Here is a 17,840-nt window from a genome sequence, read left to right as displayed (position 1 = left end):
AATGCTTCATGGCATCATCTATTTCCCTGAATCTGTTTTCGTGGTTTCTAAGCTGTTTGTTCCAGGCTTCCTCCTGATCCTTTCTCTCTATCTGTTTGTCCTCCAGATCACTAACTCTATCTTCTGTCTCAGTTACTCTAGCTTTGAGAGACTTTAGATTAGGTTGGAACTCATTGAGAGGATTGTGTACCTCAGCCTTGGTAGCTTTAAGCTCTGCCCTAACATTCTGAACATTATCTCTGTTTGCTTTCAGCTCAGCCCTAATCAATTCTGTTTGGTCATCCATGGCTTTCTCCAACCTAGATATTGCCTGGATAATTGTTAGCCTGATTTCTTCTCTGACATATTGTCTATGTTGATAGCCGTTAGCTCTGTTGCAGAAGGTCCATCCTCTGTATTTTTCTTCTGTTGGGCATTCCTCCTCCTAGTCATTTTGGTGAGAGATGACTGAACAGATATAGCTCGATGTATTGACTGTGGTGCAGTCAAGGTGCACCCTGGGACACTTCTGAGCGATCAGGATTCCCCACCCAAACGAGAGACAAAAGAAAAGTAAAAAAAAAAAAAAAAAAAAAAAGAAGAGAGAGAGAGAGACAGGAAAGAAAGGGAAGATTAAAGAGAAGGTTCAGCCCAAATGGGCCCCAAGGTAAGATTTAGGAAGTATACAAACAAATGCAGACAAACAAAGAGACTGATAAAAGTATATGACAAGAGAAATAAAAATATATGTAAATAAAGGAAGCACCTTGTCAAAAAGAACCCCAAGTGTAAGATTTATATACTATCAGGACAAACACAAAAACATAGAAACAGTGGTGGAATAAAAAGATGGGAGAGTGGTTATCCATTCTCAGTGTGGGCGAGGAAGTTTGATTTGATTCTTCCTGGATGTATCTTGATATCTTTGTTAAAGGATTCAACTAAGATAAAGGGATATTAAAAATTGGTTTACCTATATGGGTAGTATTGATTGGGAAAAGGGGACTACTTTGAAGTTTAACTCTATATGAATATTAGAAAATAAAAATAAAAAGGAATAAGCTAGACTAAACTACAATTAAAAAAAAGAAATTCAAAAGATAGAAATGGAAAAGAAAAACACAGGTGTATGTATCAAAAAGTTCAGGTTAGAATGTTATTATGGAATTTGATGTACTGGACAGCACACTGTGATGGTAAATAGGTTAAAAAAATTATCTATATACAAAAAAAATGAACCAGAGTAGTGGGAATGAGTAAAAAATAAAAGTTTTCCTATGAAGTAGTGGTGGTTGTTCTCTTGTCGTCCTTTTTTTTTCTTTTTCTTTTTTGGTTTGTTTTCTGGGGGAGGGGCCTGCCACGTGGGTTGTGAGTCAATGATGTTCCCTGAGTTAAGTCCTCCCTCCCCCCTCAAGAGGGTGGGCTCTGAGGAAACTGGTTTTTTTCAGGCTTTCATTCTCTGACGGTTTTTATGTTTGTTCACTTTTTTTTTCTCTCACCTTGACCGCTTTTGATGGTTTTTGTAGTTTTAAAGGAAAACAAATAGCACTCTGACCTCCCTCTCAGAAAGAAGCCTCAGTCTGGCTGCAGAGCCCAAATAAGTTCCCCCTTGGCCACTGGCAGAGCAAGTTTCAAGTCGCGGTCCCTGGGGATGCAGGATCTTTTGCTTTTACCCAAAGCCATGGCAGTGGTGGCTGTCTGGGCAGCTCCAGACTGCCAGAGAGGTTCCAAGCAGTGATTGCACACTGAGATTTTCCCACTGGCCCCAGGCTGGGAGTGCCTGGTCTATCTGGGTTTAAGAGTGCCCAGCTTGTGCGCACCTCTTTCAGGGGAGGCTGTGGGTCACATGGGGGTCTCAGGCTCTGAGAACCGGGCACAGGTCTGAAAGCACCAGGCTGGGCCTTCGCACACCTCTCTGGGGGTAAAATTTGGGGCATACATCTTAGGCTCTGAAACAATGGCGCATATCAAAGGGCGCTGGCTGGGCCTTTCTACCTCTCTCAGGGGAGGATGAGGGGTGCATGCATCTCAGGCTCTATAGCAGGGCTCCAGTGTTCTGCTGTCTGGTGTGTCTCCCATGCCCTCACAGGAGCCAGAGACCATGCGTTCTCGGGCGCACTGGCAGGCTAGGGACCAAGAGCTGGTTTCTCCACCGCACTCTCTCTGGCTCAGTGCCAGGGGAGGCTGTCCTGGGACTGGGGACTTAAGCCCCTGTCCCTAGCTGCCCTGATTCCCACAATTTCCCCACTGTGATCCTTTGCTCTTTTGGAGTGCTTTCAACCAGTCTCCAAGTTAATGCTGGTCCCCAGACGCAGGGCACTCTCACTCTTATTGGGGTATTACTTTCCAACAGGTCACCTCTGGTGGCTCCCTCCCCCTTTTGTTTATCTTCTGATATTAGTTCACCATTCCCACACCACTTTTCTCGCCCACTGGCATCTTCTGGCCCTGTAGAGATCCAGACGTGTATAATTCTGATCTCAGGCTGATTTCATGAGTGATTGGAGTTCTTTGGTAGGTAACCAGCTCACTTTGGGGTACAGGTTGAAAAGGCGCCTCCTCCTACTTCCCCGCCATCTTTTCCCCCCTCCAGTAGTTCTATTTTCAACATTTTGAGAAACCTCCATGCCTGCTGAGACATCTTGATTTTAGCCCCAAAAGATTCATTTTTGCATTGCATTGACCTCAAGGACTAGAAGAGTATAAATTTGTTTCTATTAACCCCTCAGTGTGGTAATTGGTGATAGCAGCAATAAAAAGGGACAAAGACATTTCTCCAATACTTTTTTTTTTTGAAGAAGAAGAAGCTTAATTTAAGCCTCTCAAATCATTCACTTACCTTCTTTGGGTAAGGGCATTTTGTGCTGATACCCTACCTTAAGGATAAGAAAAAAATATATACATTTTTTTTTCATTGAAGAGTTTACTGCAGTCAGATCAACAAAAAACTTATTTTGTGGGTCTTCTGCCAGGATGTTGACATGGCTTTTTGACAGAGAATGTCTTTATAGTGAAATGTTATAATCATGAGATTTAAATCTAAAGTCACTTTGGAGATACTCAGCCCAATTAGCTGGTACAGAGGAGTTCTCCTTGCATAATGTCAGTGTGGTTTTGTCTTTGAGGCCTCTGGGCACGTAGGTAAGAAAAGTGATACATTGTGAAAATTCAGGCCACCTGTTCTCTAAATTTTGGGGTCTGAATTTCTACATTCCTAGCAGTCCACGTGAAAGCAAGTGCTCATTCTTTTCATTCATTTACCCTCCAAGTTTCTCTCAAGCTTTCTTTCAACACAATAGACAAGTATAATGAGTTATAATGAGGGTTATGAACCTTGTGCATGTACATCCATGCATGTGAGTGTGTTTTCTTGAAATAAATATATACATGAATATACATACATTTACATACACACAACTCTTAATCTTAAGCTTCTTTGGACCCAACAAGGTATTTCACATTTCTTCTTGCCTTAAAACATCTCTTGAAGTTATGTTTATGATTCAATATTGCCTTTTCTGAAGGCAAGGTGAATTGCCTTTTCTGAAAGCAAAGGTGGAGGGATTACACCCTAACAATTGCATAATGAAGTAGATACACTTCTCCAATGAAGACATACAAATGGCTATCACACACATGAAAAAATGTTCATCATCATTAGCCATCAGGGAGATTCAAATTAAAACTACATTGAGATACCACCTTACACCAGTTAGAATGGCCAAAATTAGCAAGACAGGAAACAACATGTGTTGGAAAGGATGTGGAGAAAGGGGAACCCTCTTCCACTGTTGGTGGGAATGCAAGTTGGTGCAGCCATTTTGGAAAACAGTGTGGAGATTCCTCAAGAAATTAAAAATAGAGCTTCCCTATGACCCTGCCATTGCACTCCTGAATATTTACCCCAAAGATACAGATGGAGTGAAAAGAAGGGCCATCTGTAACCCAGTGTTTATAGCAGCAATGGCCACAGTCGCCAAACTGTGGAAAGAACCAAGATGCCCTTCAGTGGACAAATGGATAAGGAAGATGTGGTCCATATACACAATGGGGTATTATGCCTCCATCAGGAAGGATGCTCTCGCATTAGGGGTATTACTTGAATCCCCAACTTTTGTAGCAACATGGATGGGACTGGAAGAGATTATGCTGAGTGAAATAAGTCAAGCAGAGAGAGCATAACAAATAACATGGACGACAAGGTGAGATGGAGAGAAGGGAGTTGAGGGAAATTGGAAGGGGAGGTGAACGATGAGAGACTATGGACTCTGAAAAACAACCTGAAGGTTTTGTAGGTGCAGGAGGTGGGAGGTTGGGGGAACCAGGTGTTGGGTATTGGAAAGGGCATGGATTGCATGGAGCACTGGGTGTGGTGCAAAAACAATGAAAACTGTTATGCTGAAAAGAAATAATAAATTAAAAAAAATTGAAGTAGTTAGAGCTTTCTGTGCACCTTCTTGAGTTCTATGGAAATGGAATAATGCTGTATGTACCCATGATTTTTTAGTGATTCTTTCAATTCCCAAAGTTGTATACATTTTTTTACATACTTGATTTTATTATTATTATTATTTTACAAACATATAATATATTTTTATCCCCAGGGGTACAGATCTGTGAATCGCCAGGTTTACACACTTCACAGCACTCACCATAGCACATCCAAAGTTGTATACCTAAACATGTACAGTTTATCACATGTAATAATGCTCCAGTAAATTAATGAGAATTTAAAAAATTCTAGTAGTGCTTATGACTCAGGGCAGATCTGGAGCACAGGTAGCTGAGCCACCCCTGTCCAGGTGAGAGAGGTCTCTTCCAACTGTGGAAAAGCAAAGGTTCACATCTGCATGTTAAAATAGTGGAAATAACAAACTATAGAAATGATCCAATGAAACAAGATGGTATTGGGAGGGAGACAAACCATAAGTGACTCTTAGTCTCACAAAACAAACTGAGGGTTGCTGGGGGGAGGGGGTTTGGGAGAAGGGGGTGGGATTATGGACATTGGGGAGGGTATGTGCTTTGGTGAGTGCTGTGAAGTGTGTAAACCTGGTGATTCACAGACCTGTACCCCTGGGGATAAAAATATATGTTTATAAAAAAAAATAGTGGAAATAAATTAAGGCCATTCACATTTCATAAACTCATTTATTTTGTATTTAGAAGATTACCTGTCATGGCCAGCACGACATACCGACCAGGAAAGTGAGGGTAAGAGGATGGTGAAAAGAAATTAAGAGTCAAAGAGATGGGGGCAGGAGGAGCACCAAGGAGGATGTCCCATAGTGCCAAAGTTTATTTAGCAGAGTTTTGATTTATACCACACAGTAAGGGAATCACCTCCTGTACATCTGGTGCTAGTTTCTATTTTGGCCTGAGAGTAGCAGGCCATGCAGAGATATCAGACAGCCTTGACCTTCGTGGTTTGGACACCTAGGCCATAACTCAATATTCACAAAACACAGGAGCCTTATTAACTTAGTCTTGAGACAGCAGCGGCAATGGCAACAAGCCAAACCTTACAATGTTCTCATAACAATCACCAGGGAAAAACGGTGGCACTCTAGCTCGCCACCTGTGAAAGTCCTCGGTTGAAGAGGTTCCAAGAACTGTTGCTTTATTGGGTTAACCCCTTCTAGGCACGAGGCTCCCCAAAATTACCTACATATTTGAAAGGAATAAAACTGCATGAATTGGTTCAAGATGGAAAAGCACTATAGCAACATGCCTCTGATGACCCTTAGAAACACAATGTAGAGAGTCAAAACTGACTTCAGACTCATGAGAAGCCCTGCACAGATCAGAACAACTGCCTACCCTACAGTCCCCTTCTATAATAAAGACGTTATATTAGCCATTTCTTCTTTAGATTTCATTTATTTACATGAGAGAGAGAGAGAAAGAGAGAGAGAGAGAGCGCATAACCTAGAGAGGGAGCATGGTGGCAGGTGGTGGTGAAAGAAGTAGAGGGAGAAAAAGACTCCTTGCTGAGTAGAAAGCTCAATTCCAGGACCCCTGGATCATGATCTGAGCCAAAGGCATATGCTTAACCAACTGAGTTATCCAGGCACCCCTATACTAATCCATTTTGTTTTAGGGTGTTTTGTATGTACCAATAGCTAAGTGTTATAATAATCAATTCAGGGAGAACACATAGCATTTGTAATTATCTGATTCTTTTTATTCTAAGAATTTTTTCTGATACTTGAAATTAGCTTTCAAGAACTCTGTTCTTCAAGTTTATCTCATGTATTATAAAAATGACTCCAGGATGCCTAGTGGCTCAGTACCTTAAGTGGCTGCCTTCGGCTGAGGTCAGAATCCCAGAACCCTGGGATCCACTCTTGCATGGCTCCCTACTCATCAGGGAGTCTGATTCTCCCTCTCCCTGCCTACTACTCCCCGTTATTGTGTTCCATCTCTCTCTCTCTCTCAGATAAAAAAAAAATCTAAAAAAATAAATAAAAAATAAAAATGACTCCATTGAGGCCTCTTTGAGGTAACATGGAAAAGTTGGAAGGACAAGTCTGTGTGCACAAAACTTGTGACTCTAGGTCACATCATGGACAGGAATCCAAGCTTGCTTGTAAGTCAGCCATAGTTATGAGGATGATATATAATGTATGATAATGATACTCTTTACTCACTGACACTTTAGAGGTTATGGCAAAATTTTGAATAGTGGGAAATACTTCATTTAGAGAAATGGAAGGACCAGAATCCAGAAAATAATTTAATAAAACCCCAAACGTGTCTATCACTTTTTCATCTTAATGAGCATTCTTTTAGAATGGATTCTGATATTCCATAATTCAATGAATAGATGAAGTGCCAATAACAAATGTATGCTTTAATATTTTGCTTTATCACACTTAAAGCCAAAGTTGATTATAAGGCCATATATTATCATTCTATTTTATCCATTTCTGTATAGATTCCACTTGGAGAATGTATTTTACTATCTTTTTTTTCCCCTAAAGACTATGGTAGGCATGATGAACATAAGCTGTGTAACAACAGGATCCTAATGTGTAGAAAAATCTCCATGAACAGCTACCATCACCAGTATATCTAAATATCCATTCTCAGACAGAACAGTAAAGATAACAATATACAAAGGAATGATGTTCATGAGAGGGAAGCACAGTGGTATTAGAATTTCCTCTATTATAAATTTACATAAATAGCCCTGGTGGGCAAGAGTAGATTTTCCATAGGAGTAGTATTCAGTCAAACTAAAGAAACTATACTTATCCTGATGTATTTAATTTGAGAAGATTTTTTTTTCAAAGATTGTATTTATTCACTTGACAGAGATCACAAGTAGGCAGAGAGGCATTGGGAGGGAGTAGGCTCCCTACTGAGCAGAGAGTCCAATGTGGGGCTCAATTCCAGAACCCTGGAATCATGACCCGAGCTGAAGTCAGAGGCTTTAACCCCGTTAGCCACCCAGAAGGCCCAAGAAGAAATAATTCTTAACAGATTCATGGAGTCCTTTGAATAAGTGAGAATATCCAAATATTTCACATTTGAGATTAGGAATGACATTGAGAGAACAGGATAATGACAAAGGGAAAATCTCTTGGATATCAGAGTTATCACAAAGCTTAATAAACTGAGTTATGTAAATTATGCAGAGAGGTTAAAAAAATAGAAATTCCCAGAAAAAAAAATAGAAGAGGGATGTTCCACTTCCACAATCTGATCAATGTATCTCAACATTTGGATCAGGCTTTGGGCCCCGCACTCATGGGCACGTCTTCAGTGCCAGAACAATTATCCCTTTTAGAGCTGTCATCCTAGAGAATCTCATCAGAGCCTCCTTTATGTCTTTATTTCTCAGGCTGTAGATGAATGGGTTCAGCATGGGTGTAACCACCGTGTACATAACCGAAGCTACTGTATTTGAGTGGGAGCTCTTGGTAGCAGCAGAGCTAAGGTACACTCCTAGGCTCGTACAATAAAATAAAGAGACAACTGAGAGGTGAGATGTACAGGTGGAAAATGCTTTATACTTGCCCTGAGCTGATGAGATCCCACATATGGAGGAAACAATCATGGAGTAAGAGTAAAGGATACCAATGAAGGGGCCAACAGCCAGCAACATGGCTGCAAAATACATCACCATATTATTGAGAAAGGTGTCAGAACATGCAAGTTGGATCATCTGATTGAGTTCACAGAAAAAGTGGGGGATTTCCACCTCTGTGCAGAAGGACAACCGCAACACCATGGAAGTGTGTAGTAAAGAATGAAAGACACTCAGGATCCAACATACCAGAACCAGCAGTCCACAAAGCCAGGGGTTCATGATGACTGTGTAGTGCAGTGGGTGACAGATGGCCACAAAGCGGTCATAAGCCATCACTGTCAGGAGGAACATGTCTAATCCTGTAAATAGTATGAAAAAATACATCTGTGTGATGCAGCCTGCATAGGTAATGACTTTGCTCTGAGTTTGGATGTTCCACAGCATCTTGGGGATAGTGGTGGAGGTGAAACAGATGTCTACAAAAGACAGGTTTGCAAGGAAGAAGTACATGGGGGTATGGAGGTGGGAGTCAGAGCTGACAGCCAGGATGATGAGCAGGTTTCCAAACACAGTGATCAGATACATGGAGAGGAAAAGCCCAAATATGAGGGGCTGCAGTTCTGGTTTCTCTGTAAATCCAAGAAGGTGGAACTCTGAAATTCCTGTGTTGTTTTCTGGGTCCATGTGTTGTAGGTGACTACCAGCACAGTGAGAAGTAACAGAATTAATTTTTACACAAATAGTCCTTGCTCACATTGTGGAAATGCAACAATTTTTGTTTTACAGTCAAGAAAGTAATCACAGTATTTTGTGAATGAATTTGGGCCCCTTAAGAGGATCCCTAATCCTCTCTGATTAGGAATTTTCATCACAACATCCAATGTTTTCCCAAAAGGTCGGGTATTTTACAGTTTCAGTAAGAAAACATTTCATGCATTTGAAAAATATATACAATGTTGACCATGTTTTGGAAATTCTAGTCATAAAGTAGTGGGTGTTGAAAAGCAAAAGTCCCTACAATTCAATGACGGTGATAGGGTAGATGCATATATAACGATTAAATAATCATGAGATGGGGAGAGATGATATGAACAGAACAAAAGCAGGTTAAGGGAGAGAATATGTCAGGTGTTATGTTGGGTGTTCAGTCAAGGTTGGCTAAGAAGATGACCTTTGAAATGAGACTTCATGGAAGAGTGGGTGGAAGGGAGAGGTCTTCCTGATAGAGGAAACAGCCGATGCAAAGGCCCTGAGGAAGTGCTTTTGTCAGAAAATGAAGGCTCAAAAGGAAGCCTGTGTGTTGAGGGGAATGGACAGCAGTGATGAGAGGTGGTGGCAGTGAATTTTGTAGAATCATGTGGCCTCATACCTGCTTAATATTCAAGACACAGGGACTTCCTTGTCCACACTGTGTACCTCTTCCTTTTTATGATCTGGTTGCATCAGCCTCCTATCCATTGAACACCCCTCCTTAGTATCTTCTGTTATTGAATTTGGCCTATGTATTATAATTGGCATCTTGCAATGGAGGAGCCTGTCTAACCCTGCTCTGAGGACTGCTCTCACTCATCAAGATGTCCACATGCACGTGTACACACACACACACACACACACACACACACACACACACACACACACAGTGTCACTTACATACAACAGAGCACACCAGGTCCTCCTTGTGTGTGTTACTTCTAAGTCCTTCTTATCTTTCCCTACCCACTCCAACACAGTGTTTAGGATATGAATGGATATGCATCATATTACCTTTCCCATAAAGAATGTAGAATAATACCCAGAAATTCCTACTCAGAGCTTCCCAGGGACAAATCATCTTGGGTCTCCATTTTGTAATAGCCACTTCCTGACCTGTGTGTAAAGAAATGTAAAAAAATGTTTTCAATATTTAGGGTGTTTTCTGGTTCCATATGCAGTTTAGATAATTTTTTCCAGCTCTGTGAAAAATGTTGGTGGTATTTTGATAAGGATTAATCTGAGTGTGCATATTTGCTTTGGGTAGCATAGACATTTTAATAATATTTTTTCTTCCAATACATGAGTATGGAATGTTTTCCAATTTTTTGTGCCTTCCTCAATTTCTTTCACAAGTATTCTACAATTTTTGGACTACAGATATTTTACCTCTTTGGTTAGGTTTCTTCCTAGATAACTTATGGTTTTCGATACAACTGTAAACAGCTAAGAGATACATGAAAAATGTTTATATCTCTCATCATCAGGCAAATACAAATCAAAACCACAGTGAGATACCATCTCACACTGTTCACAAAGGATAAAATTAACAACTTGATAGACAACAGATGTTAGCCAAGATGCAGAGAGAAAGGAACCCCCTCACACTGTCTGTGTAAATGCAGACTGGTGCAGACATTCTGGAAAACAGTAAGGAGGATTCTGAAAAAAATCAAAATAGCCACCATACCATGTGACAATTTCACTGCTTGGTATTTCTGCAATGGATACAAACAGTGATTTGAAAGGGCACATGTGCCTAAATGTTTATAGAAGTCATGTCCACAATAGGCAACATGTGGAAAGATCCCAGAAGTCCATCCAAAGATGAGTGAATAAAGATGTAGTAGGGGCTCCTGGGTGGACTCAGTGGGATAAAGGTGAGTATATATACACAATGTAATATTACTTGGCCATTAAAGAATCAAATCTTGCCATTTACAAAGACCTGGAGGGAGGTAGCATGTATTATGCTAAACAAAATAAGTCAGAGAAAGACAAATACTATATGATTTCATTCATAAGTGGAATTTAAGAAACAAAATGGATAAATATAGGGGAAAGGAAGAAAAAAATTAAAAAAGGATACAAACTGAGATGGAGGGAAACCACAAATGCCTTTATAATAGGACAGAAACTGATGGTTGCTGGAGGGGAGGTCAGTGGGGGGCGATGGGTTAATTGGGTGATGGTCACTGAGGGCACTTGATGGAATGAAAACTGGGCATTATATGCAACTGATGAATCACTAAATTCTACCTCTGAAACTAATAATACACTATATGTTAATTACACTGAATTTAAATAAAGTTTTTTTAAAAAGCAGCCGCAAAAAATTGTGTTCAATAAATAGAGAGATAGGGAGAGACAGACAGAGGGAGGGAGAAATGAGATGGACATACAGAGTAAAATGATCTAATAAGCTCAGTTTTTCTGATAGACTACAAGGAAGGAAAGCTTCCTTGGTGCTAGTGGCATCCAGTCTTGCTTACATACCATTTTTTAAAAAAAAGTTTTATTTATTTATGTGACAGAGAGAGAGATCACAAGTAGGCAGAGAGGCAGGCAGAAAGAGGGAGGGGGAAGCAGACTCCCCACTGAGCAAAGAGCCCAATGTCGGGCTCGATCCCCTGACCCTGAGATCCCAGGACCCTGAGCAGAAGGCAGAGGCTTAACCCACTGAGCCACCCAGGTGCCCCTACATACCATTTTTAATCAGCAAAAATAATAAGAGCTAAATAAGTTTTGTTCACAAAGTAGTGACATCTTTATGGTGTGAATCACATTATTGATTGAACATAACAAGAAAAAATAAACCAATATTTCACAAAATTTGGGCATTTTTATTACCAGAGAGCAGACTGAAGACTTTTTCATTTTTCTTCCTGTGCCTCATCCATATTTATTTGACCCATGCTTTTTTGTTTGGTTCCATAGAGGATGAAGTGAACCTTTTATCACTTTTCTTTTGTGGTATCTTTTTTTTATTATTTGTTATTCCTAGCCTTTGGATACAATCACTTTCTTGACAAGTCTGATGAACACAATGGCTCAATATTCTTGTCCAACATGCAAGACTCTGTGAAATCCTACACACCTGGAGGCAATCTATCCTCTTACTCTGAATACTTTTTGTGTGACTTATCTGAGGACATTAAATCAGACTCAGATTTATCTCACTGTGCTCTTGTCTGGCACTATGAGGTAAGAACCAAAGGAGCAGGGACATCACCTGTGTTGTTCATGTTTTTCTTTATGGGTGTGGATGTATATGCACTTATATAGAAACAAATTGAAGAAAGTGGGACATAATGAAATCCAGAGAATGACAGGGAAATAAAATCAGGTTAAAGAGAGCAGGAGAGCAGTTTCTGTACAACTGTATTCAACAACATTTAAGGAAGTTTTGAGAACTAACTGAAATAGGAGCTACAGGAGCAAAATTGTAAAATTTTGTAATTTTACAAAACCAACATGGATGAATATTAAAACTCCCCATGACATTGAAATAATTGTGTGTTACATGTAAGCTCTTAGAAATTTTTGGAACATAGCATATACTCTTTTAGTATATGTTGAGTGAACCAGGAATTAGTTCTCATTATATATGGACATTTAATACATGACAGAGCTGCATTGGGACTTCGTTGGAGAAGATTGGATTGTTGAATGGAAGTTGGCACAAACAGCTTTCTCCATGGAATGAATTTCAGTGGTTCCTTATCTCACACATCTTACAAAAACCAAAAAGAGTAAACCCTTGGTATAAGAATAACCATTCCATTTTTAATACACATATAGAATGAAATGAGGTGGGCAAATCATAATTTAGGCAAAAATTTCAGAGGTAAAAAGATAGTATATTTAACTAAATAAAATTTAAAACTAAAATTCAATAGAGAAACAGATTTACAATAATTATTTGAAATGCTGATAATTGTTAATAGGCATATGATATGTGAGCATATAATAATAATAGAAAATTGAACATGGTGGTCAAATATATGAATCTTTACTGGGGCTCAGTAATGGCTTAAAAAATCAACAGAAATCTCTTTCAAATTCATCACCCCGAGAAAACACTCAAGGAGCTGTCACATTGATTGGGTTGGTATTTTTAATCAAGTAGCAAATGGGTATTCTCTAACTTTGCTGTCACAATTGTGAAATGTTACAATGTTTTGGAGAATCTCTGAAGATAGTTAGAAATATTAAAAATACAGACATTCTTTGGGGTGGCTGGCTGGCTCATTCAGTAGAGCATGAGACTTGAACTTGGGGTTGTAAGTTTAAGCCTCATGTTGAGTGTAGAGATTACTTAAAAACTCATTGGAAGGGGAGGTGAACCATGAGAGACTATGGACTCTGAAAAACGATTTGAGGGTTTTGAAGGGGTGGGGAGTGGGAGGTTGGGGGAGCCAGGTGGTGGGTATTATGGAGGGCACATATGGCATGGAGCACTGAGTGTGCATAAACAATGAATTCTGTTACACTGAAAAGAAATTAAAAAAACTCAATTTTTAAAGTTATTTTTATTTTTTTTATTATGTTATGTTAGTCACCGTACAGTACAGCATTAATTTTTGATGTAGTGCTCTATGATTCATTGTTCATGTATAACACCCAGTGCTCCATGCAATACATGCCCTCCTTAACACCCATCACTGGACTAACCCATTCCCCCACCCAACTCCCCTCTAAAACCTTCAGTTTGTTTCCTGAGTCCATAGTCTCTCATGGTTCATCTCTCCCTCTGATTCCCCCACCCCTTCATTTTTCCCTTCCTTCTCTTAAAGTCCTCCATGCTATTCCTTATGTCCCACAAATAAGGGAAATGATATGATAATTGGTTTTCTCTGCTTGACTTATTTCACTTAGCATAATATCTTCCAGTTCCAACAACATTGATTCAGAAGTTGGATATCCACCCTTTCTGATGGCTGAGTAATATTACTTTTTAAAAATATGGATATGATTTAACTCAGGATTTCTCAGTCTCTGCACTATGTGTATTCAGGGCTAGATCCTTCTCTGTGGTGCGCTGTATCTTATGTATTATAGGGTGTTTAGAGGGACCCTGGCCACCAAACACCCTTTCCCAGTGTGACAGCCCAAAATGACTTTGAATATTGCCCAATGCCCCCAGGGCACAAATTCACCTTTGGTTAAGAAAGATAATTTTAACTATTTAAAAAGTATTTTGTGGCATATATATTCAATAATATTTCTCATTAAATAATAATTTAATGAAGATAAATTTAAAAAGATTATCAAAAGTGTAAATAACACAGTCACACCATGAAATGTCATGCAGGAATTGAAATAATGAGTCAGGTTTACATTGGTTGACTAGAGGGTTTTATATAAGATACTCTTGAGTCTGAAGGCCAGGGAAGAAGAGCTAGAAAAAAGATTGTGTTAGAACATTAAGAGTACTTAAAATATATTAGATGTCTTTTCATACGTTTAGATTTAAAGTGTGAATGTGTATGTGTCCATAACAGAATAATTTTAAAAGAAATGAATACTTTTGAAAGAAAGAACAGTGAAGCTGCACTTATGTTAAGCAGTGTCTAAAAACAAATGTCTGAAATGAAATTGAAGGAAGACCCAAAACCAACTTCTGAGCAAAAAGATTTAAAAGAGTAATAATTTAATGAAATTGACATAGATCCAAATTTAAATTAGATTTCCAAGGACTAGGGCATAAAAGAATTTGAAAAAGTCTTTTAATGTGGAGAGAAGCAGTATCTAAAGTTTTAGTTTCATCTCATATAAACAGATATGAGACAAGCATGCTTATGGAAGGTAAAGGTTCTTCTTGGTCAAACATAAAGAAGAATCCCTTTCAAGTGATGGAATTTCTATTTTAGAAATAGAGCCAATGATAAAAGGCCAGAAGGAACAATAAGGTATACAGAGATGTGAACACTATTCGGAATACAGATATAAAGGGTGATTTGTGAGCAATAAGTATGCAGAAGGACATTCACTTTCAGTGTTTGGAAACACAGATATCAACAAGCAAAGAATATTAAGATGACAGATCAATTATTCCAACAAAACAAACAAACAAACAAACAATTAAAAATCAGTGGAGGGAATATATTGTGAGTAACTCACAGACTTTATCACATGAAATTCATACACTCTGGCACATTCTGCACAAATACATTTACACATACATAAAAATGAAATTGAAAGTATCTAAATTGGTGATATAAAGCAATACTGTGCTTAAAATAATGCAATAAAAACAGGAATAAAACCACTCCGACTCCATTATGTAAACATCAAGGACTCCCACAATTTTCAATGGAGAAAGTGTGTGGCTAGCTTAGTTAGGATATATTCAGGCTCCCAGGCAATGAGGTAATTGTAAAGGAAGCTTATCAGCATACCTTTTTCACATAATACATGTAAAAAATTCATTTGAACACTCAAGAGAGAGGAGGTACTGTGATATGTATGTTTCATGTACTGCTCTTGCATAGATAAACCAGGAAAATTCTTTTGTCAGGATTTTCTCTTCAGTATGGAAATGTAGTTTACTATGTTCTATATTACACATGAAAAGACATGTCCTCACTTCACTGTCTATCCCTCCACAACTAACACTTGACTTTTCTACTCTGGTTAATTACAAAGATCCTTGGTTTCATGTTCTACTTTTATGCTTCCCATCCCCCATATGATTGGATTTCCCTTATTATGATTTAGTTGTTCAGGTTGAACCTTGCATTTCTGAGTTCCATGTTCACTTCTATTTTTAGCATTATAAATACATAAGTGAATCAACCAATAATTTTCTTAATCAAACCAGCAGACAGCCACAGCAAACTCTCAGCTCTGGGCTAGGCTGGATTGGCTCTCAGATGACCTCAGTTAAATGCTGTAGACTTTCATTCTCAGACCAAATTCAGTTCTTACTGGGCAGTAAAACTCATCTAGATTGAGCCTCCATGAAGAAGGTCTCCATATGGAAGTCAAAATACCTGTCTGGTTGGTAGATGATGGAGTATGAAGCTCTGTCCCCCGACAAGAGAGCAGAAATGAGTCAGATTCCTGTGCCCCATCCAGACTTACGGCTGCACCAGAAAAGACCAGGTCTTGTCCAGTCCGAGGTTGTCCATGCTGTGGGACTGCAGCAGAGGAGGTATTTACAGCTGCTTTGGTCTGCTCATTAGGCACATTTCCTTCTTGTTCCTCCTACATTTAGGCACATGATTTCCCTGTGGGACACTAGTCTGGACAGAAATGAAATTTTTCCTGTTGAATTTCTGTTCCTAGGAAACCAGGTGATAATCCAGATGAAGTCAGTTTTTCTTATTCTTCTCTATATCTTCTTCTGCCTTTCAGGGATCTAAATTCCCAGCACATCATCCCACTCCTGAGTGAATGTTTTCTCCTGTTGACAGTTGAGGAATCAACCCTGACAAGGTCCATTGGGCCACTCAAAGCTTTGAGTTGTGGAGACACAATACCTGATATCTCTAGAATGTTACTTTTGCCTTTTTAAACAAAGATGAAAGGTTTGCTCCTTTAATATAAAACCCTGGACACTAATCTCACAATTCTATCTTGAGTTCAGAACTATGGCTTAAAATGTCACTATAAAATATTTGTTACTTGTAAGAATTATATTTAGGTCTTTTTGTACATGTAATCTGAGTTTATTGCCTTACCGGAATTGTCTAATTTAATACTGATACAAATCCATTCTGAGAGGAAGCACTAGTGTGAACTTCATTCCCTATGGAGAAATGGGGTTTGAAAAATTTAGTGTTCACCTCAAACTTATTGCAAAAAGTTTGATGGGTGTTGATTGCATTCTGTCAGGATGCTCCCAGGTTTCAAACTCTGTTGCAGTGGTCCCAACCAGAGGTAGTTCTTTTCCCTTGGCATTGCTAGCAATGTCTGAGGGATGCTGGTAAATACCTCCAAGGAACAGGGCCCTGGGATCGAGCCCCACATCAGGCTATCTGCTCAATGGGGAGCCTGCTTCACCCACTCTCTCTGCCTGCCTCTCTGCCTATTTGTGATCTCTCTCTCTCTGTCAAATAAATAGATAAAATTTACCCCGAAGATACAGATGTAGTGAAAAGAAGGGCCATCTGTACCCCAATGTTTATAGCAGCAATGGCCATGGTCGCCAAACTGTGGAAAGAACCAAGATGCCCTTCAACGGACAAATGGATAAGGAAGATGTGATCCATATACACTATGGAATATTATGCCTCCATCAGAAAAGACGAATACCCAACCTTTGTAGCAACATGGACGGGACTGGAAGAGATTATGCTGAGTGAAATAAGTCAAGCAGAGAGAGTCAATTATCATATGGTTTCACTTATTTGTGGAGCATAACAAATAGCATGGAGGACATGGGGAGTTAGAGAGGAGAAGGAAGTTGGGGGAAATTGGAAGGGGAGGTGAACCATGAGAGACTATGGACTCTGATAAACAATCTGAGGGTTTTGAAGGGGCAGGGGGTGGGAGGTTGGTGTACCAGGTGGTGGGTATTATAGAGGGCACGGATGGCATGGAGCACTGGGTGTGGTGCAAAATAATGAATACCGTTACACTGAAAATAAATAAAAAATACATTAAAAGCAAAACAAAACAAAACAACAACAACAACAACAAAAAGTGTCAGATGCTCAACTGACCGAGCCACCCTCGTGCTGCTTTAATGTCTTTCTTTTTTAAGATTATATACTTTTAATTCCATATCCTCAGTGTTTAATATTCCAGGTATCCCATATCCAGTCTACTAGGTGCCCCAAGTGAAGGAATAAAATTATGAAATGAAATTGTGAAATAAAATAAAATTATTAAAATAGACATACTTTCAAAAAAAATCTTTAGGGAAAAAATTGTTTTGGGGAAGGTGAATTTTAGTCTCTCCATCAATTAATTTCTCTTCTGTTAGGTTAGGGCATTGTGTGCTGAAATACTATATGTAATAAAAATATTAAAGTCAATCTGGAGGTTCTGTTCCATTGTTGAAATGGAATATGAAAAGTGAATTCTCTATTTCTAAAATATAAATGTGAATTCTTTCTTTCTTTCTTTC

The 17,840-nt window shown here is 39.1% G+C and overlaps 1 protein-coding gene across 1 annotated transcript; it reads right to left on the bottom strand.

Moving 5' to 3' along the window:
• Window positions 1-3,228: 3,228 nt before the first annotated feature.
• On the bottom strand, window positions 3,229-8,698 carry LOC116568222 (olfactory receptor-like protein OLF4). The gene is made up of 2 exons (XM_032303744.1): window positions 7,788-8,698; window positions 3,229-3,328 (listed from the first exon to the last, which is right to left on the bottom strand). Exons 1-2 carry the CDS (start codon window positions 8,696-8,698, stop codon window positions 3,229-3,231), a joined length of 1,011 nt encoding a protein of 336 aa, XP_032159635.1.
• Between the last annotated feature and the right edge of the window lie 9,142 nt (window positions 8,699-17,840).

This window comes from Mustela erminea, chromosome 1, assembly GCF_009829155.1.
Source record: "Mustela erminea isolate mMusErm1 chromosome 1, mMusErm1.Pri, whole genome shotgun sequence".
Lineage (NCBI taxonomy): Eukaryota > Metazoa > Chordata > Mammalia > Carnivora > Mustelidae > Mustela > Mustela erminea.
This window is presented reverse-complemented; position numbering and strand designations above follow the sequence as displayed.

What these genes read in the sequence shown, in the direction of transcription:
- LOC116568222 (XM_032303744.1), bottom strand. Translation starts at nt 8,698, where the DNA reads ATGGACCCAGAAAACAACACAGGAATTTCAGAGTTCCACCTTCTTGGA. An exon ending in AAGGAGGCTCTGATGAGATT is followed by an intron (nt 3,329 to 7,787) that starts CTCTAGGATGAC and finishes CTCACATGCATG; the next exon opens with GATGTACATGCACAAGGTTC.